This window comes from Rhamphochromis sp. 'chilingali', assembly GCF_963969265.1.
Source record: "Rhamphochromis sp. 'chilingali' genome assembly, chromosome: 21".
In the NCBI taxonomy this organism is placed as follows: domain Eukaryota; kingdom Metazoa; phylum Chordata; class Actinopteri; order Cichliformes; family Cichlidae; genus Rhamphochromis; species Rhamphochromis sp. 'chilingali'.
The window spans coordinates 4,366,701-4,392,798 of record NC_137949.1 but is presented as its reverse complement, the minus strand read 5'-3'; the positions used below and the strand labels follow the sequence as shown (position 1 = coordinate 4,392,798).

General features: G+C 41.2%; 1 protein-coding gene across 1 annotated transcript in view; it reads right to left on the bottom strand.

The window, feature by feature from the left end:
- Positions 1-26,098, bottom strand: part of sptbn5 (spectrin, beta, non-erythrocytic 5) — a 67,843-nt gene that overhangs the window by 34,992 nt on the left and 6,753 nt on the right. The window contains exons 3-49 of the mRNA XM_080870517.1: positions 25,922-26,089; positions 25,499-25,615; positions 25,114-25,262; positions 24,739-24,967; positions 23,052-23,138; positions 22,850-22,957; positions 22,690-22,774; positions 22,478-22,611; positions 21,662-21,882; positions 21,404-21,542; positions 21,148-21,282; positions 20,958-21,046; positions 20,619-20,772; positions 17,971-18,174; positions 16,659-16,874; positions 16,215-16,389; positions 15,463-15,599; positions 15,105-15,317; positions 14,807-14,959; positions 13,901-14,031; positions 13,374-13,625; positions 12,671-12,746; positions 12,081-12,292; positions 11,457-11,706; positions 11,142-11,281; positions 10,317-10,416; positions 9,977-10,147; positions 9,647-9,811; positions 9,026-9,115; positions 8,804-8,940; positions 8,217-8,403; positions 7,942-8,051; positions 7,214-7,304; positions 6,894-7,010; positions 6,586-6,743; positions 6,038-6,170; positions 5,792-5,937; positions 4,846-4,960; positions 3,811-3,921; positions 3,249-3,428; positions 2,852-3,055; positions 2,145-2,294; positions 1,955-2,059; positions 1,558-1,746; positions 1,203-1,358; positions 397-585; positions 217-312 (exon numbers count right to left, since the gene is read on the bottom strand). Coding sequence (XP_080726643.1) covers positions 217-312; positions 397-585; positions 1,203-1,358; positions 1,558-1,746; positions 1,955-2,059; positions 2,145-2,294; positions 2,852-3,055; positions 3,249-3,428; positions 3,811-3,921; positions 4,846-4,960; positions 5,792-5,937; positions 6,038-6,170; positions 6,586-6,743; positions 6,894-7,010; positions 7,214-7,304; positions 7,942-8,051; positions 8,217-8,403; positions 8,804-8,940; positions 9,026-9,115; positions 9,647-9,811; positions 9,977-10,147; positions 10,317-10,416; positions 11,142-11,281; positions 11,457-11,706; positions 12,081-12,292; positions 12,671-12,746; positions 13,374-13,625; positions 13,901-14,031; positions 14,807-14,959; positions 15,105-15,317; positions 15,463-15,599; positions 16,215-16,389; positions 16,659-16,874; positions 17,971-18,174; positions 20,619-20,772; positions 20,958-21,046; positions 21,148-21,282; positions 21,404-21,542; positions 21,662-21,882; positions 22,478-22,611; positions 22,690-22,774; positions 22,850-22,957; positions 23,052-23,138; positions 24,739-24,967; positions 25,114-25,262; positions 25,499-25,615; positions 25,922-26,089 — 7,074 coding nt within the window. The remainder of the gene's footprint in view (positions 1-216; positions 313-396; positions 586-1,202; positions 1,359-1,557; positions 1,747-1,954; positions 2,060-2,144; positions 2,295-2,851; positions 3,056-3,248; positions 3,429-3,810; positions 3,922-4,845; positions 4,961-5,791; positions 5,938-6,037; positions 6,171-6,585; positions 6,744-6,893; positions 7,011-7,213; positions 7,305-7,941; positions 8,052-8,216; positions 8,404-8,803; positions 8,941-9,025; positions 9,116-9,646; positions 9,812-9,976; positions 10,148-10,316; positions 10,417-11,141; positions 11,282-11,456; positions 11,707-12,080; positions 12,293-12,670; positions 12,747-13,373; positions 13,626-13,900; positions 14,032-14,806; positions 14,960-15,104; positions 15,318-15,462; positions 15,600-16,214; positions 16,390-16,658; positions 16,875-17,970; positions 18,175-20,618; positions 20,773-20,957; positions 21,047-21,147; positions 21,283-21,403; positions 21,543-21,661; positions 21,883-22,477; positions 22,612-22,689; positions 22,775-22,849; positions 22,958-23,051; positions 23,139-24,738; positions 24,968-25,113; positions 25,263-25,498; positions 25,616-25,921; positions 26,090-26,098) is intronic.

Here is a 26,098-nt window from a genome sequence, read left to right as displayed (position 1 = left end):
CTGTTTGAGGAGAACACTAGAGAGCAAAGCATTTAAAAGCAGTGTTCTTCATCTTCTCCCTGTTTGTGGTATATAGAGGCCCTGTCCGACTTCACTATTGCCATCAAAAGGTTGAGTCATCAAACACTGAGCTCTGTGTCTTGTGTAACTATCATTGCAGCCTAGCATAGCTGTAGTTTCTCGCAGCTCACGTTGGAACAACATAAGTTTACTTACCTTATCTTCACTTCCCCTGAACTCACTGAGCTTCTTCAGCAGCTGGACTCCATGTTCATAGTCCTTTCCAACATCTCCAACATTAATCATAACCTCCTGAAACACAGAGTCACAGACGTAAAGTAACAAATGTCCCCATGTTAACAGCAATGCACTTCCATCCATTTATCTGTGCTCTACCTTTTGTCTGATCCAGGCCTCCACCTCCTCCACCTTCTGGAGGTACTCCAGGAAGGCTCTGTTATCTTCCAGAGCTTTGCCACGGATGGCCACAGCCTTCTTCAGCTCTTCCCAGTGAAGCTCGAGTGTGGCTGCACTCTTCTTTACCTCTTTGGACCTCAGGTGAAGAGATACAAGTTCTTCCCCAGCCTAGAAGCAAAGAACAAAGCAGGCTGCATGTAGATGTTTGACACAAAGGCACAAAGCTGAAGACGCAATCTAACCAACACTGACAGGTTCACTAAATCATGTCTGTAAGTGGTAATTCTGAAAGGTAAATTAAAAAAAAGATCCATATTAACATTTCATCTTATCATCTCACCTCTTTGTGTCCAATCACGTCAAACAATCCTAAACCTAAAGTTAAGTGGCATTACTGCTATACATGTTTTCCACTTTTTTCCACTTGGAGTCAGATTTACTATTAGCTACATGGCAATATTAATTGTGTCTTTATTCAGCAATGTGCACACACAGAACTGTGCAACATGACCAGCTCTTGTGTTGTTGTTTTTTTGTTTTGTTTTGTTTTGTTTTGGGGGGGGGGGGGGGGGGGGGGGGTTTGTGTTCACAAAGCTATTCTTTTGGCAGATTACTTACACCTTCAGCAGGTCTGTTCATGTTAGTTATTACTGAAATGAAATCTGCTCATATGTTTGCACGTTTTTAGTAGATCACTCCCAGATCTTTTCACTCCCGCTGAATCTTTTCTGTTATTGTGGTTTCATATTAATTTGCCCTACTGCTGGCCCTCGAGCTGTTCTTACCAAAAGTACATTACTGATGATCTCATGGTGAGACAGGATTTCAGCCTCAAACACCTGATGTTTCTGCAGGAGTTTCATCTTGGTTTGCAGGTTGCTGAGGTCAGCTTTACTGTCCTCTGCCATCTTCTGCATCCGCTCAGACACCCACTCCTCTGCCTGACGCACAGAAACAGAAGTAGATGGACGGTTAAACAGTGTTATAAACAGAGAATTGAACTGGAAATCAGACCTGAGTTTTTTCATTTGTCAGTTATCGTCAATCACACCTTATTTTTTAACACTGTAAAAACCTTAAAGATATTTGGGGATCCAGCTACCAAACATTGCCCAGTGTTCTGACTGGTTAGCAAGTTACCTCTGCGACATCTCGGTTGAAAATGCACAAACGCCTGGAAAGCTCCAGCTCTTCCCCACGTTTGGCAGAAAGCTCTTTAATTTTCTCTCGTCTCTGGAGGAGAGCTTTAAGTCTGGTTTTGACTTGTCCGCTCTTCTTTTTGCTCAGCTGTTTCCTCAGACGTTCAGCCAACTCCTTCAGAGATGACAGCTGGAACAGAGAGCGGGAAGTGTAGATTTAAATGAGCAGGGGCTCAACCAAGGTAGAAAGTGGTAATTACTATAAAATGTAGAGTATTATCATTCACTCTACCTCAGCATGTCACTAAATGGTTTAGTTTTTCCAATTGACTTTAAAGAAGCTGTGCATTTTGTTTTAACTGTAGGGGAAAGGACCAACCCTCAGAAGGAGTACAGACCTTGTCCTCCTGCGAGCTGAGCAGCTTCTCAAAAGCTTCATGGCGTTTGATCAAACCTTCTGTCTCATCCACAGTATTTCCCAGAGTGCTGTTCTTCAGCAGGATCTGTGGAGACATGACAGAAGTTTTCACCATCAATGGTATCATTATTTTGCAGGGTTTTTTTCTTGAACAAATACAGCAGGTGTACCTCCTGTGAGTTGGACATCTTCTCCATGCTGTTGACGTCTCTGTAGAAGATCTGCTCCAGGTGAACAGTTTCTAACCAGCTCTGTTTCTTCTTCCAGTTCTCCTCCAGTTTTTCTCTCTCTGACTGGAGAGCGTCCATCTTCTCCAACACCTAAGAGAACCATCACCCAACAAAAAGTCTAATTTCTCTGACTAGACTGTGTCAATGTCTACCTTACAACAGTGGGGGAAAAAAATTCAGATTCATCTCATCTTAAGGTTAAGCTCTTTTTTAAAGAGCTGTTATCCCTTGTTATCCCAGGACCCGAACCCCCTCCTCACCCTGGGATAACAAACTCTTTCTATACTTATCAAACATGGACTTCATTAATAGGTAAATGGTAACCGTAACTTTATGATTATTTCTGAAATCAATCAGAATATGACTCTAGGCCACAACAGATGAGCTTAATGATTAAAGCCAAGCTGATCTCCAGAGATGAGTTTGCTTCAGCATCCTAAATCCTTTCATGCACACAATGTGTTTTGGACAGTGCTTGAAGGGTACAATGAAGTTGTGATTTTCTGTATTTTGCAGCTGTATTTTTTAATCTGCTTTCTGGTCTTGCAGACTTTTCTTTCTTTTATTTTCTGTTTGTATTCCATAAAATGAGAAAAGTGCCATATAGCTATCCCCAGAGTCTCCAAAATCTTACTTCTCCTCCTTACCTCCTTCTGGTTGCTTTTGTCCTGTGTCTGCAGCTCTTCTCCCATGTCCAGAGCTTGCTGGTAGGTCTCCTGTCTTGCCTCCATCTCAGCCCATAACTGCTGATGTTGAGCCAGCTGGAGGTCAGCGGTAGCCACATCACTGATGCTTTCCTCAACTGCCATTGCACTGATCAGCTGGCTGCACCACAGGAAGTAGTCTTGCACCTGAAGAAGAAGAGTGGGGAAGATGACAGAAGTAAGCTCATTGTTGGGGACAAAATCCAAATGGATAAAATTCCCCTTATACCTAAATACACTTGAAAAACCTCCACAAAAAGATGCAAAACATCTACTGAACAACTCAAGGAAGTACTACTTTAGACTTTCAGACCTGCATCCTGTATCTATCTGTCCTCACCATGCTAAGGAATTGATATCGCTGGGAAGCCCGCTTGAGCTCCTCTTCTCTCTTCTCAGCAAGAAGTCGCAGCTCCTCCCACCGTTCCACCACCTCGTCCTGCACTTTCTGTAGGCGAACACTCAGTTCGGGCGTGCAAAGCTCCAGGACAGAGTCAACAGAGTCCAGCTGCTCTTGAAACTATAGAAATGAAAGAGATAAGATACATTAAGATGTCTCATTCCAGCCAATGGCACTTTGTCATTTTGTCAGACAGCATCTTCCACTCTGTCTTATTGAGCTCATCATCAGTGAGTATTGAACAGATTTTCCTTCTGCTACATTTCTATAGTAATGATGTCAGAAATGCCGCCCTTCAGAGTGATTTTATGTATCACTGGGCAGAAAAATACATTCTGTAGGTTAGACTGACTGTAAACCACTTTAGAAATGCTCCCTAGCCTGTTAACAACCCATAAGAGACTGTTTCCATGGTGATCTTTTCATTTAAGCTGAATCAGATGTTAAACATCTTTTCTTAACTATATGATGTCCTTGGTCAACAAATTTAGCACTTTATCACCTGTTCCTCTGTGGTGGCAAGCTCAAGGAGCAGGGCCTCATGTTTCCTCAGCTGTGACGTCACTCCATGCAAATCCTTTGCCACATCGTCAGGGATGCTTTTGTGTCGCTCCTACAGAGAGAGACAGGAACAGAAGTTTTAAGTGTTGCACAGGGGACCATCAATAACATAATCGATAAAAAAAACATTATCCCATAAAGTAGAAAATGACAGATGTGTAGTGTAACTGTGAAATAGGATTCAGCTGTGTCGAGTGGTTTTTAGTCTGTTAGCTACTAATAATCAACAGACACTGTATGTCTATCCTTGTGTTGCAACCATACCATTTATTGATGTAGATTGATAACCAGACTTACTTGATGCTCACATTTCATGTATAGTCTATGATCTGGACTTTTAATCTTCCTTCTGTTCTTTGTACTTCAGATACAATGACAAATAGATGAAGTGAAATTCTTTACAGCTGTGTCTATGTTGCTGGATGGGGTTTAGTTTTTGTACACCATAGCGTTTCTATAAATGCAATCTCTTTTGCACCTTTCAAACTTTTACAGCTCCAGCTGTCAGCTCCCTCCCACCTCCATGTTTCTTGGCCTGTTCTCATTGTGGTTTACTGAGGCGGGGCTGGTTAGGTTCATGCCAAACAAGCTAAACGCTTTATATTTGTGTGATCTGAATGATATCTCAAAGTTTAGCACTGCAGTGTTTTCCTTCTTTGGTTCCATCTATAGATGTACACTTTATCTCCCATCTTTCACAGATAATCCTAAAACCAAATCAGAATGTCTTATTTTCTATAATAATTTAGGGGAGGACAGCCAGTCCCCTTCCTCTTATTAACAGTTCTTCATTCTTCTGAACTGAACTGAATGAGCGTGCTTCTGATGGGTGTGCTGTCTTCCATCTTCCATTTTATATTTCCATATTTCAATGCCATAATCCATTCATGGGATCTGATGTCTTCAAAGTAATTAGATCTAAACCCAGCTGACATGTCTAGGAGTCAGACAGCAGTTTCTACATGAACATAGCTACCTGGATGAGAGTTAGCGCATCACTCAGGTCTTGGTAAAAGCGGTGACATTCCTCAGCTTTCTGTAGCTGATCCTGACGCTCCTTGGCCAAGCTTTTCAAATCTTCCCAGGATGCACTGCAGAAACATAAATATCAAAACTAACATAAGGTGGACAAAGAGTGATTCAAAGGACCCCTATGAGTGGAAGATCGAGGGAACAGTTCACCCTTCCCGGGATAGGGTTACCAGGGCCCCGCCTTAGAACCAGACAAGGGCAGAGTGCCCGAGGGCAAGTGTCTTAGCCCTGGCCTGGCCAGGAAAAAGGGATATGGGCCCACCACCCGCCAGAGGCACCGTAGGGTCGGGTGCAAATGTGTGTTGGGTGGCGGCCAGGAGCAGAGGCCCTGGTGGACCGATCCCAGTCTACCGAGACTAGCGATTGGGACATGGCATGTCACCTCTCTGGTGGGGAAGGAGCCTGAGTTATGTGTGAGATACCAGCTAGATATAGTCGGGCTCATCCCAACACACAGCTTGGGCCCTGGCCAAGGTCAGTGATTGATTTTGTAAACGTATCATCAGACTTGCATTCATATTTTCTGGACACAAGAGAGGGGCTGAGCTGTCAACTGACCACCAACTGGTGGTGAGTTGGATCAGGTGGCGGGGGAGGATTATGGACAGACCTGGCGCACCTAAATATATAGTGAGGGTCTGCTGAGAACGCCTTAGGCCCCAGTCCACGAGATCTTCAACTCACACCTCCGGCAGAGCTTCAACAGCATTCAGAGAGATACTGGGGACAACCCCAGATAAGCGGAAGAAGATGAATGGATGGACGGACACAGATAAAAACTGCTTACTGAAACGCAAAACCAACAATTTCAGCATTTAAGACAAACAAGAAAAGGAATAGGATGCCTCACAGATAAAATAACTGACTCACTACTGTGGCTGTGTGATTACCTAAGCTGCTGCAGAGTGTCTTTGATTGCAGAGCTCTGTGGGTGTTTGTTGTGGATCAGCTGAACAGCCAGGTTTCTGCAGTTCTGTAGTCTCTCCTCGCCAACCTCCAGCTTCTTCAGGAAGCCTTCAAACTTCCCTCGAACCAACTGCAAGCATAATCCACAGACACACAACTCTACAGCTACCTTCAGCCTCCAAAAACACACTAGAATTAATATTTACAATCATTGTGCAATGAAATGTAACCTGAACATGCTGATAATCATTGCCCAGGTCCTGAGACTCAGCTGTTTGTCTCTGCTGGTTCATCCAGTCCTCCAGCTCTGAAGACTCTCGCCTGAATTCATGGAGCTGAAGGACCTCCTTCAGCTTCTGACCCCTAACAGGAGACATTAGGGTGGTCAGTCACACAAGTACACAGACACAATAAAAAAGCCAACAATAAAACCGCTAAGTCAGAGACAGATCATCTGAACTAATATCATTTTGTTTGGAGAAAAATGATATAAATCACCTAGAAGCAGGTCAAGATATTAAAGATCAGCACTTTACTGTATAAGTCTTTCTCTCTGTCACATACGTATGTTCTTTCTACATTTTTTGTAATTAACAACTGCCTTATGTAAATATTGCACTTTTTCCAAACAAAAAAAGGAAAAAAAAAGAAGAAAAAAACACAGTAAATAGATAAACAAACAACGATTAGGAAAAATATCACGAAAGAGAGAGACTCAAAAAACAATCTGTGAGAGAAAAGCAGAGAAAGTAATCCAACAATATGAGTGTGTGCTCACCTGAGTCCAGCCTGGTGCTGCAGCTGCTGGTTCAGGCTGCTGATTCGACTGTAGGGTCTGCTGAGCTCCTCCAGGCTCCAGTTCTGAATGGCCTGCTCTACCTGGTCTCCTAATGCCTCTACTTCAGCTTCCAACACCTCCAGTTGTCCTTCCAGCACCTGCACGAACACAAGGACACTGTTTACTGATTCTGTTGTTGTACAATCTGCACGCTGTTCTTTGATTTCTTCGTCAGGAATCGATAGGGGAATCATATGAGGTCCTTTTCCGACTAAGCAAAGTGTACACAGTGAGAGTGTGTGATATACCTGGTGTTTAGTAATGAGGCTTTGTGTGGCCAGCTGGTTTTTGCCATAGTCGTCGATGTTCACCAGACTGAGCATCTCTGCGAGTCTGGACTCCAGCTCTGAGCAGTCCAACAGCAGCTAGAGATGAGGCACACACAGAAAATGTAGCAGTTTATGTTTTGTTTTGGTTGGGTTTAGCATAAAATACTTCAAAATTTAACTCTAAATGACCAGTTAGACAGCTGCAGAACTAAGTGTCTTACTTAAAAGTATTTTGATGATGGAGTGTCAGTATCAGACTTTCACTTCCCTCCAATATATAATATCCTTGTCCATCTCACCTGTTCTCTGGTAATAGCCTTGCTGAGGTGAGCTGCTCTCTTTTTGCAGGCATCCTCAAGCTCCTCCCACTCTGTATTGAGGTGGTCGCACCTGCAAAACAGCAGAAATTTACACTGCTCCACAAAGCCAGAACACATTTGGTCCAAACTGAAACCGTACTTATTACAGATCACTTGAACTGTACAGACAAATACCTTCTCAAAGTTGTGTCAAGTGCCCAGCTATATAACATAACCCCTCCCAAAAATTATGAAACATTTGCATACATTGGAGCCAATGGCATCTTTGCAGTCTAAAAATCCAAAATCCTACATTTAGAGAAAGGACCAGTTTCTCTCATGGAATTGGTCGTTTTAATGTCATTAAATTTAAATTTATTCCTTCAGATCAGTGTGCTGGGTTTTGAAAACAATCCCATCTTTGCATCAGTGTTAGGCCTCAAAGACAGGAGTGATTACCAAGCTATTTGGACAAGATCATTCAATGGTGTCTATTTTGTTCTCATTATTTGGTGGACTAAGGTAATGTGTTTGATAATGTTTTATCAATTTTATTATATTATAACTTATTCTTTAACATACCATTTTCCTTGTCTAATTAAATGCTTATTTTGTGATGGTTTCTAGTTTTAATGCATTTTATAAGCAATGTCAGCGTAAGATAGATTCACTACAATGCACCAATGCACATGAAACTTTTTTTTGATGACAAAAAAAAACAACCACACCTCTGCAGCACCGCCTCTCTTTCTGACTTGTTGGATTTGGCTAGGCTGCGCCCTTTCTTCAGAATGTGGTTCAGGTGTTTTCTATGTGCATTCACTTCGGCCTGCAGCTCCTGGGTTAACACACGAGTACATGAGCAAATGTTAAGTAAAACACAGCCCTGTGAATGTGTCAAATCACTTGAGTCCATTGTAATTCCAACTGAGCTCTCAGCTCAGTTAACAAATGAAGGAAAAGGGGAGGTTTTATAGATAAAGAACTGCAACCCAGCTCGTGCCTTGTGTTTCTGCATGAGGCTGAGGGCCCCAGCCAGAGATTTGTCATATCCTGTAGATCCAGAGGCAGGAACATGCTCAGAGATCCAGTTGAGCTCAAGATCCACATCATGATAAAATCCAAACAACGACACAGATGCCTCCAGTTGTGCTCGACGCTCGTCCAGAGGTTTCTGCAGGGACTTGAATCTGCCACACAGAGGTTATAAAGTCAAGATGATGATAACCTAAAGTGAGCACTGGACTATATTTATGTTATTACTTTTTAATTACACACAGAATAAAATACCCCAAAGGAGACAATGACAGATAAAACCTGAAGTGACATAGGAAATTGTATTCTATGTATCTGTGTCTTTCAGATTTTGTCTCCGTGTGAGCGTCCTTGTCATCCACTTTTATTTTTGTTGTTATTTTGCCTTTTGTCATTTTACTTCAACAGATCGTTTTCTTAGCTGAGACACCCTGACCTGATCTTGTTTGTACTCCTTTCTTTTCTTCACCATGCACTTGGTTTTATATGCACTGAAGTTACTCTAAATGCAATAAATGCAAATATCTATTTGTTTGAAGATTCAAGGTAACTTACAAAGTGAGATAGGCGTCTGTCTCCTGGAGGATCCTTTGAGAGTCAAAGTGGTTGGAAGCGAGGTGTTTGGCCCTGCTCACAATAGAGTTGATCTTCTCTGCCAGTTCCTTGGCCTCCTGCTCCAGCTGCTGATGCTCCTGCATGAGCACACACACACAAAGTACTCACTGATGTCTAACTGTAAAACCCAGCGTCATTAAATCAATGCAGGCCTGTCCTCACCTTCAGCAACTGTCGACTGGAGCGCAGGTCGTGACCTTTGGCAGCATTGTTTAGCATCCACTGGATGGCCTCAATCTTCAGCTTGGCATCCTGTGGAGGAAAAGTACAAGATTTTTCTGAGAATGGAGCTCTGTTTGGACAGCAATTACTTCTCCTGGGAAGGATGGTCTTTAATTTTTTACTCCAGTTGACCTCTAAAATTAGTGTAAATTTAAATTTGGCCAGAAACTATGAACTGTATATAAAAGACAGGGGTCAGTTATAGTGTCACCTAAAGGCTTGTGAAGTCTCAAAGTTAAGCTGTGTTCTTCTTGCTTTTTTGGGAGCCAGTGGTGAGCATATTTGAGGCATACAAGAGGCTGGGGTGTAAAGTTATCAATTAATGCAGGTAGGCTAGGTTGGCAAAGTGCATTCATACATATATTAGTGCTAATTAACTGATTACCTAGCATTAATAAATGCTACAATCTCACAAATCAAGACTGAAGTACAAACTTCTTGGATGGGCTACACAGACAGCATTATTTGTCTGGTAATTTCCTCAAAAAGCCATAAAAGGCACCAACATCACTGAACTGGACCACACAAACGTCTTATCCAGTTTCTCCATCAGTAGTTTACCTGCAAAAGCTCCATCAGCTGCTCCTGCTGCCCCGCCTGTCTCAGCCTGTCCCCCCTGTCAGCCATCTTGTCTTGTAGTCTTTTCCACCGACTCGTGAGCTGAGAAGACTTCCTGCTGATGCTCTGACTGTTGTAGTGCTCTTCAGCAATCATCTCCTCTCCCAGCTTATCACAAACACACACATATGTACTGAAAGTGACATCTCACCAAAGTGCAAGTTGTCTTTTCAATATATGCAACTGTGCATGTGTTGCCAGAGTCACTGTCAAACACTTGTTGTTTCCTCTACAGAAGTCATCATGCTGGGTGAAAAGTTAGAGGTGTTTTACCTGAACAAGTCTATCCAACCAGACTTGGTTGGCCTGCATCTCCTTCTCAGCCGCTTCATGTTTCTTCAGCTTCCAGAGGATGTTTGTGGGGTCTCGGTAGGACTCGTCTTCTGCCACCTTAAACTTCTCCTCCATCCACAACAGCAGCTCATCCGCATCTCTTTGGAACTCCTGCCACACGAAACACCAGGCAAATTCACCCTTATAATTATTATTAAAGAACTTATAACATTCATCTGAGCGCTCTCCTGTAGATATTATGATCAGTGCAGGTACTCGACACAATAAACAACATAAAGTAAAGTATGTTTTCTTGTTTTTAGCATTTTGACAATAGTACTTGGTATTTCTTGGAGTCCAGCAGTAGGTTCCTCCTCTTCCTGCAGCTCTCTTTCAGCCTCCTGTTGGCTTTTTGGATGCTCCTGCTCCGTTCCTTAATGCTGTAAGAAAAACATTGAGGTTTTAAAGATTGGTGACGCAGTTTATTTTAAGGTTATTGACTTGAACATATTGGTTGTTAGAGGGACAATTTAACTAATAATATAAACAGTTCCCCGCCATCTGCCTGAGAAGATGATTGGCATGACCCCTCACAAGCCATTTAATCAAAGTAGCAGAGATGGTATACATGTGGTGTTGTAATTTATTTGACAGCTAGATGGCACGGTTTCATGTCGTATGGAAAAGAAACAGCCTTGGTGCTCTGCAAACTGTGTGCATACTGCATCAAAGCTTTCCTGTTAGGTTGAAGTAGCAAGCAGATGAGCTTAGATTTGCATTATGCTAATTTTGCAGTGATGTGTGTTCTACTTGTAGAACGATTTACAAACAGAGTGATAGTACCCAATTCATAGAACCAATTCTATTTATCCCTAACTTCTTCTACTCTTATTTCTTTAGTCCCACCCACCCTGTTAAAACCTTCTGTATGCTGGGAACAGTCCATGAGAAGAAAGTTGGCATAAAGGGAACTAAATCAGCTTGTTTACATGGATGAATGTCGGGACTATGCCATGGCTCAGTATATGATAAATAGGTTTAAGATTAGACAAAGAAGGATTATTTTTAAAAGCAAAATATGCAAAGTTACTCCAGTACAGCATAAGAATTAAATTATGGAGTTGACAGCCCACTTTATGGAACAATTTCTGCTGTGTTTTCTTACTGTATTGAAGCAAAGTGCTGCTGGTCGATAAGCTCCTTGCTGCGCTCAGCGAATTTATCCACTCTTTGATCCAAAGCCATAAGAAGACTTTCAAGTTCATCTTGTCGCCCCAGTAGACTGTGCACACTGTCTACCGAGTCCTGCATCAATAAATGTAATCATTATTTTGACATTTTTATGATAGAACATCCTATTTATAATCTTTACTTATAGCAATTTCACAGATTTCTATAAATACTTATTTAGGATTCAAATTTAAGGGTAACATTTCAAGGAGCTGGACCATGTAAAAAGGTGAGAAATGAGCACCCTCACCCCAAGATCTTGGACTTTTAGTCGGGCTTCGTGTCCAGACAATGCTGCTTCAATCCGGTCTCCCTCTTGGTTCAGCCTCTGGAGCTCCACACCCTGCTCCAAATGCTTCTTTCTACTAGCCCACAGCGTCTCCAGCCTACTCCTTTCAGCACTGAGATTATCAAGGATTTGTTGGATGTCAACACCGCCTATTTTCCCATTGGATGATCCCTGCAGCAGAGATTTCCCTAAGTTCTCCATCTCCTTCAGCCTGGCAAAAACACACACAGTGGGAGAGACACAGTCCACTTAAATGATGATGTCCATGAGCCAATCTTCTCAATCCCTTTGTCAGAAGGGGATAGAAATGGCTTTCATTATGGACAAGCGTTATGGTAGTTAAAAAAAAATACGTGCACAGGATTAATGATTTGAACATTCTTTAGCATAATTTTTAATCATAATAATTTTCATCATAATTTTTTTAAATTCCTATTAACCACTGCTAAAACACTTTGCATTTAAATTTACTGATGCTGCAGATTTAATTTATTTCGAATTAAATAGAATTAAATGAATGCAATTCAATGAATGGAACAACAACACACTAAGCACTGAATGCTGTGCACAGTTTCTGCTATTTACCTGCTCCTCTGTGTCTCCATTTCTAGTTGCAGCTCCTGGTGTTGCTCCAGCAGCGTGACAGCCGAGGCCACATCGCTCGCTGTCTCCTCCTGCAGGAGCCGTTCCTGAACTGAACCCCCCCAGCGCTCTAGCTCCTTGGCCTCCTGCTGGAAACTTTGCAGCCTGCGGGCCTCCTCCAGTTGGTGCTGTCTGTCTGATGCTTGACATTTCACCTGTACAAAAATGTCTTTTTTTAAGTTTGTAGTTTTATTTTAGATTTTTTTACTCAAAACATTTAATAATAATATAACAATAATAAAACAGTAACAGCCTCTGAGTCTGTGTTCATCAGAATATCAAACCTAATTATAATGACCCAAACGCTGTACCTTTTCAGTCTTATACCACCTGCTTTGTACATACAAAAAATAAGAGATCTTCACTTTTATTAATAAAATAATGATGTCGAGTATGTCAGTGTCAATGCAAATCAACACGAAATGTTGCAAGCACAAAAGAGATGTTCTGTAGGAACACAGACTGAAGTTTGAACACCTTCACTCTTGGCTACTACACTCCAGTCAGTCTAAAACAAAGAAGGAAAATGTCACCTGATCCAGCAGAGCCTCCAAACCTCGAACCTCCTCCATAATGGCCGCACTCTCTGCCGGACTGCAGTCCTGCTTCCTGTAACACAGGATGTGAGCAAATTGAGTGGAGATGAATGGAGATGTACTCCACCGTGAAGTTTCTTTAGAAAAAACACTTTTAGCTAGAAGTTCATGTAAAGTGTTTTAACTTTGAAACCTTTCAGACTAATGCAGCTCTGTGTTATTCGTAATGTAAATTAAGATACCATTATCATCTGTAATAGATATTTGGAGAGCGGTGAACACATGAACACATCAAAGCCCATGTACCAAGGTACAGACCAGTGTAGGCCAATCCATGAGCCCATTCATGTGAAAGTAATTCACAAAACTATTCTCAGGAAAACTGCAGCTACCTTCAGTGTCACGTCTATGGCTCTTTTAATTTCCTTTATATACATATATCACATCACTGATTAATCATTATGAACATCAAATACAAAACAACAATGACTTATTTCTATCAAATTACAACACACATTTCTAAAATTATTATTATTGATTGATTGATTGATTGATTGATTGATTGATTGATTGATTGATTGGTTGGTTGCTTAACATATTTGTAACCATCAATTACTTTTAAAGTGTTTTTGATTCAATTAAGGCCTACTGAGACAACTGCAGAACACCTCAAAATCCCACAGACTATATCAGACCATACATCTTTGCAACGCTCTTCAGGTAAGCAATCTTCCCCTCAAGCATCTTGATGTCTCTAAGGGCCCGAATCTGGTTCTTCTCCTCAGCAAGCAGAGTGAAGGGGGTGCAGCCCACGTCCACTTCGTCAAGCTGGGACAGCTCACCCTGCAGCTGAGCTTTAGCCTCCTCGCAGCTATGCAGGAAGGACTGCACATCTGCCGTACTCAGCAGCTCCTTTCCTTTGTCATCCTTCAGCTGCTGAATCCGATCCCACCTGCAACACACCAAGAACCCAGAACTATCACACAGTTGTCACACAGTCATCAGGAGCTTCTGGCGCCCCAAAACTGTCCAAAATGCTGTCCTGTACTCAACCTACAGCCCAGGCACTTTATTATAGCATGTTGCTATAATAGCAAGCCGTTGTTACTGGGTCCTTCACTGTTGTCATTTTAATAACAGTAACAATGAGACATCACTTTTTCACAGGATCTAGTTTGTGTATCTGGGTCCTTGTGCTGATTTGAGTGATTTGGACTTTTTTTGCACCTTTTGGAAACACTCCTCTTTCTGGATTGGATTTCTTTCTGTTTACTGTGCTGGCTCTTCACCAGCTCGTCTGCCATTTTGATGATATCGTCCAGCTGACCTCGTCCGCTCGCTAACTCAGTCAGAAAGTTCTAAAACAGAAAGTCAAGGGTGAGTCAAAGTATTCAGATATTTTATGAATCTGAGTTTGTCTGAGTTTATTCTGAAGAAGTGAAAATAAAAAAAATCAGGCCTCTTAAATATGTCCAAAAGTCAGAAAAAATCTCAAATTAATCATTTAAAAAAGCAACAAAAAAAGTTGTTGTTTGGGTGAAAATCACTGAAAAGAAAGATTGATGCTACAGAAGAAAATCAGTGAAAACTCAGTGGCACTTAATATGAACTGCTGCCTTATCAGATGTATTCTACCTAAAGCCACATTTTTTCATTTCTGATTAACCTACAGAAGTGACAATTGGAAGCCAGTATTTACCCTGTGATTTTCTGGCTTTAGAGGTTAAAAGTTTCTCCTTCCCAATAAATAATATGATTTATGAGCTTAACTTAAGGTTGATCTTCATCTACAAATCTGTTGGTATCAGAATCCATCTAGCCAGCTTCGACAACACCATGTGCTATTATTTACTCATTTATAAGTAAACCCACAAGGCTAAATTTCCCACCATCAGCAAAAGGAAACACCTGACTGCTGTTACAGTTTATGCTGAGATCTTAACTGAACAAAATGATGGGCTGTGACGTAGTCTTAATATTTTTTAAGAGATGCATTTAAGGATTAAACAAATTAGAAAAATCATGAGGTATTGGGACATTTGTTTCACCCAGATGAGTTGATCCCCTGTTTTCAGTTTGTAGGATAAGTCTTGTACGATATGTTTGGAAATATTTTTCTGGAGAAGTCTTCACCTCATATTTGGCCTGAACCACTGCTAGATTGTCACCATCAGTGCTGAAGGTGTTGAGGATGTTCTCCTTATCCTCCATCCATGACTCAAACTCATGGCAGCTGTTGTAAAATCGATGAAGACGCAGTATCTCCTCCAGGCTCTTTGTCTTTGTCTGAAAACCAATATAAATATAAATCTGATTTTAGAATACAGCTACTCTGAATGTCCTTTTCTGTATAATAATCTGTCATCTTAATACAACCTCCCACATAACTAAGTAAACAGTTTATATTCTGTATACTGCTCCTTTCTCTCACCTTCACCAGGTTGTACAAGAAATTGTACTCTTGGTCCAACCTGCCCTGTGTGCTCTCCACAGTATCTCTCTGGTACTCGGGGTCTGGCAGTAATGTGGTTTGGATCTCAGCTGTGCCGCGACGCATAGAGCGTTTTCGCCTTGGACGACTCAGTTTCTTGCTTGAGCTTTCTGGCATATCATTGGCTGAGGCAGGTGGAGTGGGTGGAGGAACCTGAAGAGGGTGTGATAAAGTTATTGACACTTTAAAAAAATACATAATAATTTATTTTCACACTGCCCACTAACAAAGCATGTCCACTAACGAGATGTGATATTTTCATAATCTGACCAAAGAACTGGTTCAGTATTGATCATACACTGGATGGCAGCATATTCAGGTAGGTTTTGGGAATGGACTGCTGGTTTCCTCCACTGTCTCTGGCCACAACTCTGTCTCCATCCGGCTCACTGCTGACGATGGTCACAATCTCATTGCGGTCCCACGGAAACTGACCTGAAATCAGGTTAGTTTATACTTTACATTTCAATAAAGTATCTACTATGTGTTTTTCTGTTGTGTGATTTCAGATATAGCCCATGTCTGTTCATCACAACACACTTGGCTACATTTTAGAAATGCAAAAATGAAAACAGTTACAATTTACATAATCTGCTTTTCCTTATTTTCTGTCATCATTTTTTTTTTAGCACAGATTACTGCTCTTCATAGTAAACCACAGAGTAAACCTGTGTTAACCTGGCCTGTGTTACAGAAAATAGCGAATTGGAGTAAAGCCACTTTCAGACATGGTTAATAGAGAAGGACATAATGCATGATATTTTTCCTCTTAAATTGGCCTGTTATCTGGTCCTCTCTGTAAACAAGAGCATCTCTATAAATTTGCCTAAATATTTAATGAATATTTTTTATGTGACTTGGTCTGACCTGAGTAAGATTTCTGTTTTAAGAGAAAAATGGGCATTCTGTATCAAAATGAGAAATGAAATAACACAGTGTAGTGCTGGCAGATTATTTAGTGCAGAATATAGGCTTGTGTTTTCATGTATGAGTAGCAGTCACTCCTTATCATGCTATGCAACACAACAGTGACACTAAGTACTCCAGTACCTCTGCTGTATCTGAAGCGGACTTTGGCCTTGATTTCCTCTTTCTGAGGGGGGATGCTTACAGGGCCCTTCCCACCTCTGGTACTGGATAGTGAGGTTCGTGCTCCTTGCCACTCCTTCTCCTCTTCCCCAGAGGAATCGCTATATTGGATCATCTTGCCTTGCTGAGGCTCTGCCTACAAGGGATGAGGAAATATTGCCTATAGCTTTGCATCTACTATCACAGTCAGTGTTGTAGAGCCAATATTAGCTATTTGTCAGTTTATTGATATCACAGTTTATAACAGCCAATAAATGAAGATTAAAAAAGTAAGGAACACATAGGAGAAACATCTTTCAACTATGTTATATTATTTTAGTAAGGACTCATTAATAACTACACATAAGAAATGTTAGGAAAATCTATCTGACAGAAACAATATCTGAATAAAGCATGCAGAATGACCTGCTGTGCAGTCAGCGCCGTCAGCTGTGCTGCAGTTTTTGACTGTTCTGACAGTCTCTTTATCTCTGAGGCATACGCTGCCATCTCCTTCTCCAAACGAAGGTGGCGCTGAAGAAGCAATGCTGTGCTGGAATCGTCCTTCCCATGATCCTCGCTTATCAGCAGTGGCTTCCTGTCACCTAGCCAGGAGTTAGCCTCCTCCACATCTGCAAAATACTGGTCAGAGAAATAAAGGTTACTGTCTTAGAGCATGTCTATAGAGATCAAGAGCAGGTTCCAAAAGACCACACAAGAAAATAAAACATAACATACGTGACAGGATGGTTAGAACCTACACAATAACAGCAGCACACAGGTAAAAATCTGACTGCAAAATAATTAGACTAACTGTAAAAAAACAGTAATACCTCAAAAATGTGTTTGTTGTGAGCAGAGATAGGAGTTTACAGACAAAAAGAAGCTACACTAAACAAAAACAGCTTTTTTTCAATCTTCTCTTCTTCTTCTCTGCCTTTAATGACACATTATTCACTAGTGTTGGGATTTCCGGCTCTTTTTAGAGAACCGGCTCTTTCGGCTCCGAACCGGCTCTTCAGGTTGTTTTGTTGATTTAATTAATTTATTATTAACAATAATATAAAATTATGCACAAAAGGAATTACTAATGTAAAAAAAAAAGTGGTTTTATTTATATATAAATATAAATATATACAGTGGCCCCTAGAGAAAAAGCACGTACAAACTCCAAAACACATTTCTAGCGTTAACTGAACTTCAAAACAGAGCTACCTAAATATACTTTTATTTATTCACTCCACATAAAATGTAATAAATAAATCATATAAAACAAAAACAACTATTCACATTTCAACTTTAACTATTTAAATTTTCAGCTTTTTCCTTTTAAACAAATTTAAAGTGAAACAACACAAAACACTGCAAACCACAACACAATTAAATATAAATAAGAAAAAATATGAAAACAAAAAGAACATGCATATTCTCTGTCATATGGGCCTGCATGAATAAACTTTCTGAATCCTTTATCATCCGCAAATGAAAATAGTTGTGGATGATTACTATACCTTTCTAATGTGACGTTGTTGTCCCTGGCTCTCTTTCTCTCTCTCTCCCTCCCGCTCTGTTCCTGTGCTACTGCGAGTGTAACTACCGCCCCTCCCCCCTCTGCCCAGCGCAAAGCACAAGGCTCGTGTACGGAGTGAAGCGGGAAAAAGTGCGAGAGAGAGGGTGAGAGAAAGGGGAAAAAAACCCACGGCTTGCGATAAGGAGCCGGCTCGCCACTATTATTCACCTGCTTTATGGTAGCGGCAGCCTGCAGTCTGTCGCGGTGTCCCGTCACCTCGTCAGTCAGGTGGCTCCACTGCTTCTTGAGAGTCCTGATCCACTTCTGAACAGCTTGCTGATTCTCCTGACTCTGTTTGGAGAGCAGATCCTGACCTCGACCCAGGACACCTTTATACAAAGACTCCTGGGCCTGGACCTCTGCCTCCAGCACCTATCAAATTATGATTTATTTGAAGTGGCATTTAGAGTCAAGATAGATTTAAATTGCCTTTATTCTCAAGGTGGGGTCATGTTCAGCCTAAAAACAGTCAGATTAACCAGATTACATGACTTAAACCAGAATTTAAATGTTATTATTTGTCTGTTTTGTTTAGATGCACTTCTGTTCTTTGCATTGCTGTTTCTTGTTTATGTTATTTTCATTTCATTTAAAACTTGGCAAATATTGTTTCGTGGTCTTGGGCTTTGGACTTTTTTCAGCTTGTGTATTTTTGAATTCTTAAGTCTTAGTTTGATTGGTTATTCCCGATGACTTAATCCTTTGTTTCACTTATTTCGGTTTGTTTGTTTGTTAGAGTCATTGTGTTGGTGTTTTGTTACTTCCTGTTTTATTTTTATAGTCTTTTGTCACTTGTGCTTTGTTTTTATTCCTACTTCGCTTGTCTCAAGATTAGTTTCAATTGTCACATGACGAACATTTACCTCGTTACCTCTTGTATTGTCTCTGTCGTCCTTGATGCCAAGTGTCCCTTGATGTTTTGGATTTCCTGCTTTTTGTATTCAGCTTCTGGATTTTGGCTTGGTTTACTCTCTGGGTTATCACCATTAAAACTTGCTTAGAGTTTAGTCACTGTTTCCTGCATCCTGGTTTTAGGTCCATAATCCCTCAACAATCCACACAGCATGCAACCTATTGTAGGTCCAACTCTATATTGTCAGGGCCGTGAGTCGGAGCTCAGGATTTATGTTTTCTTCTTTTTAAGATTATGTTTTACACAATATTCTACATTCTTGTGGTTAATATTATTCATGGTTCTGTGCTTGGCCTCCCCTGTGTCCTTGTTGCTTGTGTAGTCTATCATGTCTCTCGCGCATGTTAAATTTTCTCTCCGTGTTGATTCATCGGGCGACCGTGGCTCAGGGGGTTGGGAATCGCATCTGTAACCGGAAGGTCGCCGGTTCGATCCCTGGGCTCTCTGTCCTGGTTGTTGTGTCCCTGAGCAAGACACTTTACCCTACTTGCCTACTGGTGTAGGGCCGATGGCGCGGTATTGTAAAGCGCTTTGGGTGCCTTGAAAAGCGCTATATAAATCCAATCCATTATTATCTGTCTCCCCTTCATGACCCTCGCTCCCCCCGTTTCCTGTGTTTACATCTTAATGTGTGTCTCTTGTTTCCTGTGTTATTTTGATAGTCCTTTGTCCTGTATTCAGTGTATTTAGTTTTGCTTCCTCCCTGTCTTCTCAGGTTTGATTAGTCCTAGCTGTGTTCCCGCCTGTTTCCATCCCCTTGTTATCCTTCATCTGTATTTAAGTGTTTAGTCTCACTCTGTTCATTGTCGTGTTCTCCATGTAAGCTGTGTTCTGGTGTTAGTTCCATGTTGTCAAGTCTAGTCCAGTTCAGTTGTTAGTTCTAGTTTATCTTTTGTTTGTGTAGTGTTTGTCATGGTGCCTGCCCGGCTGGCCCTGTGTGGCTACATGTGTGTTGCTTTTGTCTCGCTCTCTCTCTCCTCTCTCTCTCCTCTCTCTCTCTACTTGCTGCCTGGGTGGAGTTCATTGTGGGCTCCCGCCCCTGGCCATCACCACCTGCAAGCAATCACCTGTGGCTCCTCACCTTGTTTGCTCTCGCTACTTAAGGCAGTGACTGAGAGCACCTCGCTGCTGGACTATTGAGTAACGCTCGTCAGTGCTACTTTAGCCTCAGCCAGTTTTGAGCTCTCTTCGTGACAGTTTTCCGTGTTAATTCCTGATCTCTGTATACAGATTCTTCGTGCTCGGTTTGGAAGTTTGGACACCGAAGCCTGTTCGTGAGTGCCGCAGTGAGAGTGGCATGTGTGAGGAAAGGACCTTTCCAAGTGCATTGTTCTGTTCGTGTGGAGCGGAGCAAGAGAGGACACTTTTCCTGATTCTTCCCTGTACCCCTGGGAACCTTGGCCCCCTTCTCCTTCACCTGTGTATAGTGAACCGGGAGTGTGTAAATAAAATTCAGTTTTCTGTGATTTCAGTCTGCGCCGAGTGACAGTGTTCATGTATTTTGGTTTTAGTTTTCACAGCAAATAAAAGCTGCCTCTTTAAGTTAATCTTTTGACTTAGAGTCCTGTCTTGCTTTAGTTTAAGGCATTTAAAAAAAAACAGAAACATGTATCTGCTTTATAAGCTTTTGTTATTCTTTTTTTAATAAAGAATAACAATGTAACATTTCTAAAGTTTTGACAATCTGTAAAATAATATGAATCCTGTGTTTTTCACAAGAGGCACAAAAAAGTTGACTTTTCATCACATAATTCAGAGTTAACACATTCACAAAGAACACCCTTAAACCACTGTAACACACGTGCCTGTGTAAAAAAGCAAACAAAACTTCTTCACAGTGTCAAAGTCCAAAGCATGGAACCTTATGGGCTCAAGTGTCCGTATACACAGCTTTCTGGCTCACCTTGTGCTTGTGTTCGGCCACCTGGATGTGGTTGAGGTCTCTTCCAAGTCCAGCCGTCTGCAGCTTTAACCAGCGCTCATAGATCCAGGCCTCCAACTCCTCACAGTCATAGAGGAACTCAAACAACCTCAACTGAGCCTCCAACTGCCTCCTCCTGACACAGCAAAAGAAAGATGTGAGGCAAGATGAGCACAGGTGAGAGATGTAGCAACAGAATATCAGACTAATTAGACTTTCTATTCCACCATTTTGGACATACAAAGAAATGTTACACGTTTAGACCTGTTGCTTGATAAATGATTTTTCCCTCATGCTGTAAATGAGAAAACTAAAGCAAACCTGCTGCTGCTGAGAGACACCAGCGATTTGTACTGAGTGTCAAGAGCTCTCACTCTGCTCTGAATCTGCTGCCCATCCCTTACTTTTGCCTGAGTGAGAGAAAGGAGGTGGGTCAGTCTGACAGAAATCACCCTTACAAATTCCCCAAACAGTGAACTAATAGGACATGAGATGCCAATTATTAGCGTACCTTCAGAGCTCTGCTACTGATTGCAGTGATGGTTTCACCATGAGTTGAGATCTGAGCTTCCAGGAGATCTTGTTTCTGAAGAAGAGACTCCACCTCCGTCAGCTGCTTCCCCAGTTCAGAGGAACTGGCTTGGGACTAAGATGGGATAAGGGAGGGGACAGTGAGTAATATTAAAGTCACCCCACTTCTCTCACAGTACAATCTAAGTAAAACTCCAGTGTCGTCATTATAACTAAATTTCGAATAATAAGCTCACTTGTAGCTCTTTCAGTTCCTGGGAGACAAGCTCAATGTCCCGCAGGATGCTCAGAGTTTCAACTACATTTCCCAAAAGCATCCTCTGTTCTTGGAGCTGCTGCAGCAGGTCCTTCCATCGATGGCTAATGTTCTCCTCCCTTAGAAACAAATATATTATTATGTAGAGTACAAGTTTTTTTTTTAAATTAATGTCACTTCTTGGTTCTTCTCCCTTCAAAAAGAGTGTTACACAAAGTCATTGTTTTCATCCTCCCACCTCCCAATGACCTGCTCCTTGCTGTGGTAGTTTCCTTTCTCGATGGATTTTGCCATGTCTCTGAGGGCCGTGAAGCGTGGCTCCCTGGCCAGTGCATCGGTAGCCAAGGCCTCCAGACGCCGGCCAGCTGCCTGAGCCTCCTCCAGTGTGGACAGACCTCGGATGTCCTGCCTCCGGATCAGACGCAGTGTGTCCTCAAGATAGCCCTCCCTCAGAGCTGCCTGAGAAGACAAAAAGGAAGGATTTTGCAGTCTATTGGGGATTTTTTAAGGAGCCATAAAAACAGGCAGAAAGTTGAATATCAGATCCAGGGTTTTGAATGCTGTTTGTCTGCATAGATTAACCTTTCTGATGCCAAAAAGTGGTTTCCATTTTAAGTTAACATTACACAAACAAATTCACAAAATCCCAGCAACACGTTTGTCCCCATTTCCCAGCTTTAAGTAAAGGGTATTCCATTCTGAACAGATTCCAAACTGATATACCTATTTTAATAAAAAAAAAGTTTAAAATTAAATCAAAATTATACTTTTTTGTTGTGTTGTGTGTATCTACTTTTCTGTGGGGTTGTTAATAACAAATAACAAGATCTTGCATATATGTCCAGCGGAACAAGAGTGGTCAAAAGGTCGCATCCATTTTGAGGTTAACATTACCAAAACTCACTGAAATTTATTTCTACGCACAACACAGTGATTTGTAATCACAAAGTTGTTTTTATAATTTACTCAGGAATATGTCAGGCAACTCCATAACATTACGATCAAAACTGGGAGACTTGTAACAAAGACATTCATATGAGTAGAGTGGCGTTACCTTCCTGGCAAACTTCTGTGCAAGTTGCTCCAGGCTTTCCAGGCGTAGCAGCGTTTCCTGTAGGGCTCGCTCTCGTTCATGTTCCGCCCTCTCCAGCATAGCCCAGCTCTTCTCGATGTCATTCAGAGTTTTACCTTTACAAATACACAACAGCATGAGCGATCTTTGTCATAGCAGCCCTTATATTATAATTGACTGTTAGTGTTCTGTACCTTCGGGAGGATTATAAGCCCATTGGTTGTTGGCTGCCAGTTGAGTCCTCAGACTGAACAAGTGGGCCTCAATTGCCCCACGCTCCTGGAAAAACAAGACTTAACTTTAAGGAGATGAACAAAGGAGGACGCTGAATTTAAAATGTGAGGGTCATCTGACCTGGTATTTGGGAGGTTTCTCCACAGTTCTGTAGGTCTTAAAAGCGCTCATCAGTTTCTGCATCTCCCTCAAAGAGTTTGGGAATCTTCTGTCATTCAGCTGCACCATCTTCAGTCAAAAAATAATCACCAAATTTAATTCATTAATTGTTTTGTTTTTTTTGTCTTATATTCCTGTGTTTTTTCTGGGATTGACCTGTTACCTTAGTTTTGATCCAGCGAAGCAGATCTGAGACCATTCTTTCATACTGGATCTTCATGCCATCCAGCTCCATGAGCATCCCAACAATCTGTGGAGAAAAGAATGAAGTCCTACTTTTGTGTTCTGGATGTTTTGGTTTGATATGTTAAAATGGAATCTGGACTGGCAAATCAAAGACAAAAATATTGTTCGTAACCAAAGAATTAGCAACCAAGAAAAGTTGCTCATTTAAATTAATCCTTAAATTACCTATCTTGCCTTCTTAATGATTTCATTGTTAATAGGCTATCCCCATTGTTGCTGGTTGACTCTAATTCTGCAAACTGTAATTCTGCATCCTGCACCTGCCCCTCTTGATGTCCCCTCAACCCCACTGGGGTAAAAAAGTGTCCATCTGAAACTGCTCAATCTTATTGCAAAAGGCTGCTGTCAGTCACTTCCTGGCATTCTGAAAATGCTGGTCACTGCACCTGAACACTATCACTATCACAAGCTATATGAGCCAATGTTGATTTTAAAATGCATGGCTGTTATATTACATCACATGATTGGCTTGCTTAATTTTTGATTTATAGTTGCCTACCTATCAATGCAAAAATACTAATAAATATAAAAGTGGCTTCTAACATAATTTTCAAAGCTGTAGTTATCACTTCCATTGTGTATGCGACTTAAGATGAGAAATTAAACATATTAGTTTCACCTCCCATTAACTAATGTGGTTGTTATTTAAGAATGAGAAGCAATACAGCAGCATCAGTGTTCAGTCACAGCACTTTCACTCCTGCAACCATAACCCTCAGTCCAAATAAACAAAATGCAAACCTTAAAAAAACATCTGACAACACTCAGCCCCAAAACAGTTTAACTTGGTTATTATCATGTACAGCAGAAGGAACATGTGTGAAGCAGATAAAGGCTTGTAGCTTCGGTGTGTTAAAGGTGTGAGGTTCTCTGAATGAGTTCCTGCTGCTGCCTCCAGCAGCATCTCATTGTATGTGATCTGATGTGATTCTTAACATCCACAGCCCCTCTTTTATGAAAGGTTCTCCTTTGAGCTACTAATACCTTCTTATCTACCAAAATAAAAATCCCACCAGCTGTGTTTTGTGTTTTGTGTGAGCAGCAGCTTGTCATTGTAGCAGTAATCTATACTATTTAGAGCAGGTTACAATACCACATGGGGCAGAGCAGTCCACACTATAAACGGTATGACAGACATTATGTCAAGCAACACATTATTTAAAGAAAAAAATGACCCACAATCTGAGTTTAGGGACAAATAAACCTGCCTTATAGATTAGATTTTCCATTGTAACCAGCCTCGGTTTTTGCTAATCAACATCAAGTTACAAGAGCCGACTGAGTCTGAAAAGATGGACTGACAGACTGATACAGACTCTTTCTCTGCCCCATTGCTTCTCTTTTTTATTTTTACTGCACGTTTAGTTAAACAGAAACAATTCTGCCTTATATTAGAAATATGTCACCTTTAATATCTATAACATGTGCATGTCTGTATGTGTCGTATATATTTATATGCACTCATCTATACACAAATTTAGAATCACTTGGGCTTCAATTAATATTATGTATTATGCTATTATGGTCATATTATTTATTATCTGACTGATCTTTTTTTCTGTTGTATGCAATGCTGCTGTGTTTATGTTTGTGCTGAATCCAACCCTGGCAAGTCTCTTCTGGATGGTCTGCCCCTGCTTCATCCTGGAAAAGTAGTGGTAGTACAGAGACACGTAGGTCATGATGGACTTTTCATCAGGATGAGCGACCATGATGTCATCCACCTCCAGAAGCTGCATGATACTGAACTCCCGCTCTGCCAGAGTGAACGCATGCTCCAGATTACGCTGGGGGTTATCACCATGGAAACGGTGGTAGTCAAAAAGGTCAGGTCTGGGATGGACAGACACATGTATGTTTACTCTGTGAGAAGCGATTTGAGTTTCCATTTGAGTTTTTGACTTTTGAGGATATTTTAGGAAATATTTTATGAGGGACCTCACAAATACAACAAAAATGCGTGTGCACAAGTATGCTACCGGTGGGCGTGGATAAGAGCATTGAAGGCAAGTCCATCCCTCCAGCTGGAGGAAAAGTCCTGCACGTCAACACCATTGTAGCCTGATGTTTTCCTCTGACACCAGATCAGCAGAGCCTCCTTGGCTGAGCGATGAGCTACGCTGTTCCCCTGAGAAGGAGGAGGAGGGAAGGGGGTGAGATGAAATGAGAACAAGGCAAAAATGGAAAAAATTTAAAAGACAAGAAGATGGAAAGACAAAAGTAAAAATGTGGAGGAGCAAGGGAAAGGAAAGGGAAAAGGAAAATACCCCAAAAAAGAGGGAAAATGTTAAATATGTTAAATTCATAAATAAATTGTTTAAATTAAAGGAGATAACTAATTCTGCTGTAGTTTTAATTCGATACCTCTTCCAGGTTAATATGTCCAATCTGAAACCTGAGGATGATGATCCACAGCAGCCCCAGGATCAGTGTACGATCCCCATCCACCACATTTTCTGGACCAATTAAATCCACCCGAATCTAACAGTAGAGCATAGAGCAGTGTGAAGCTGTCGTTCGTGAGACTGCTATGAAGTTCAACATTTTACAGCTGCCAGTAAGAACTGAAAGTCATTACCTTGACATTTAGGATAATCTGATTGGCTTTTTAGAACTAACATTTAATCAAGATTAAAATATACTGAGAAAAGACCGTTCTCCTCATGAGGAATAATACTATAACCATATACACTTGTACACTGAGGTTTGTGTGTATAAGATTAATTTTGTATATTTGTAAATTTGGTGGATCACTTTCAGGACACCAAAAAGCAAAAAGTAGGTTACTTTGGTTTTGAGGAAATTGATGGCAATGCTGTTGTTCTCCAGAAAGTGGACTCTCATCTTGCCTCGGCTCCGCGATGGCAACTTCTCGTTGGCGATGAACTCCAGCAGACGGATCAGAACTTCTCCGGTTTTAAGTTCAGTATAGACGTCAGTCAGCTCCAATTTCTCCTGCAGGAG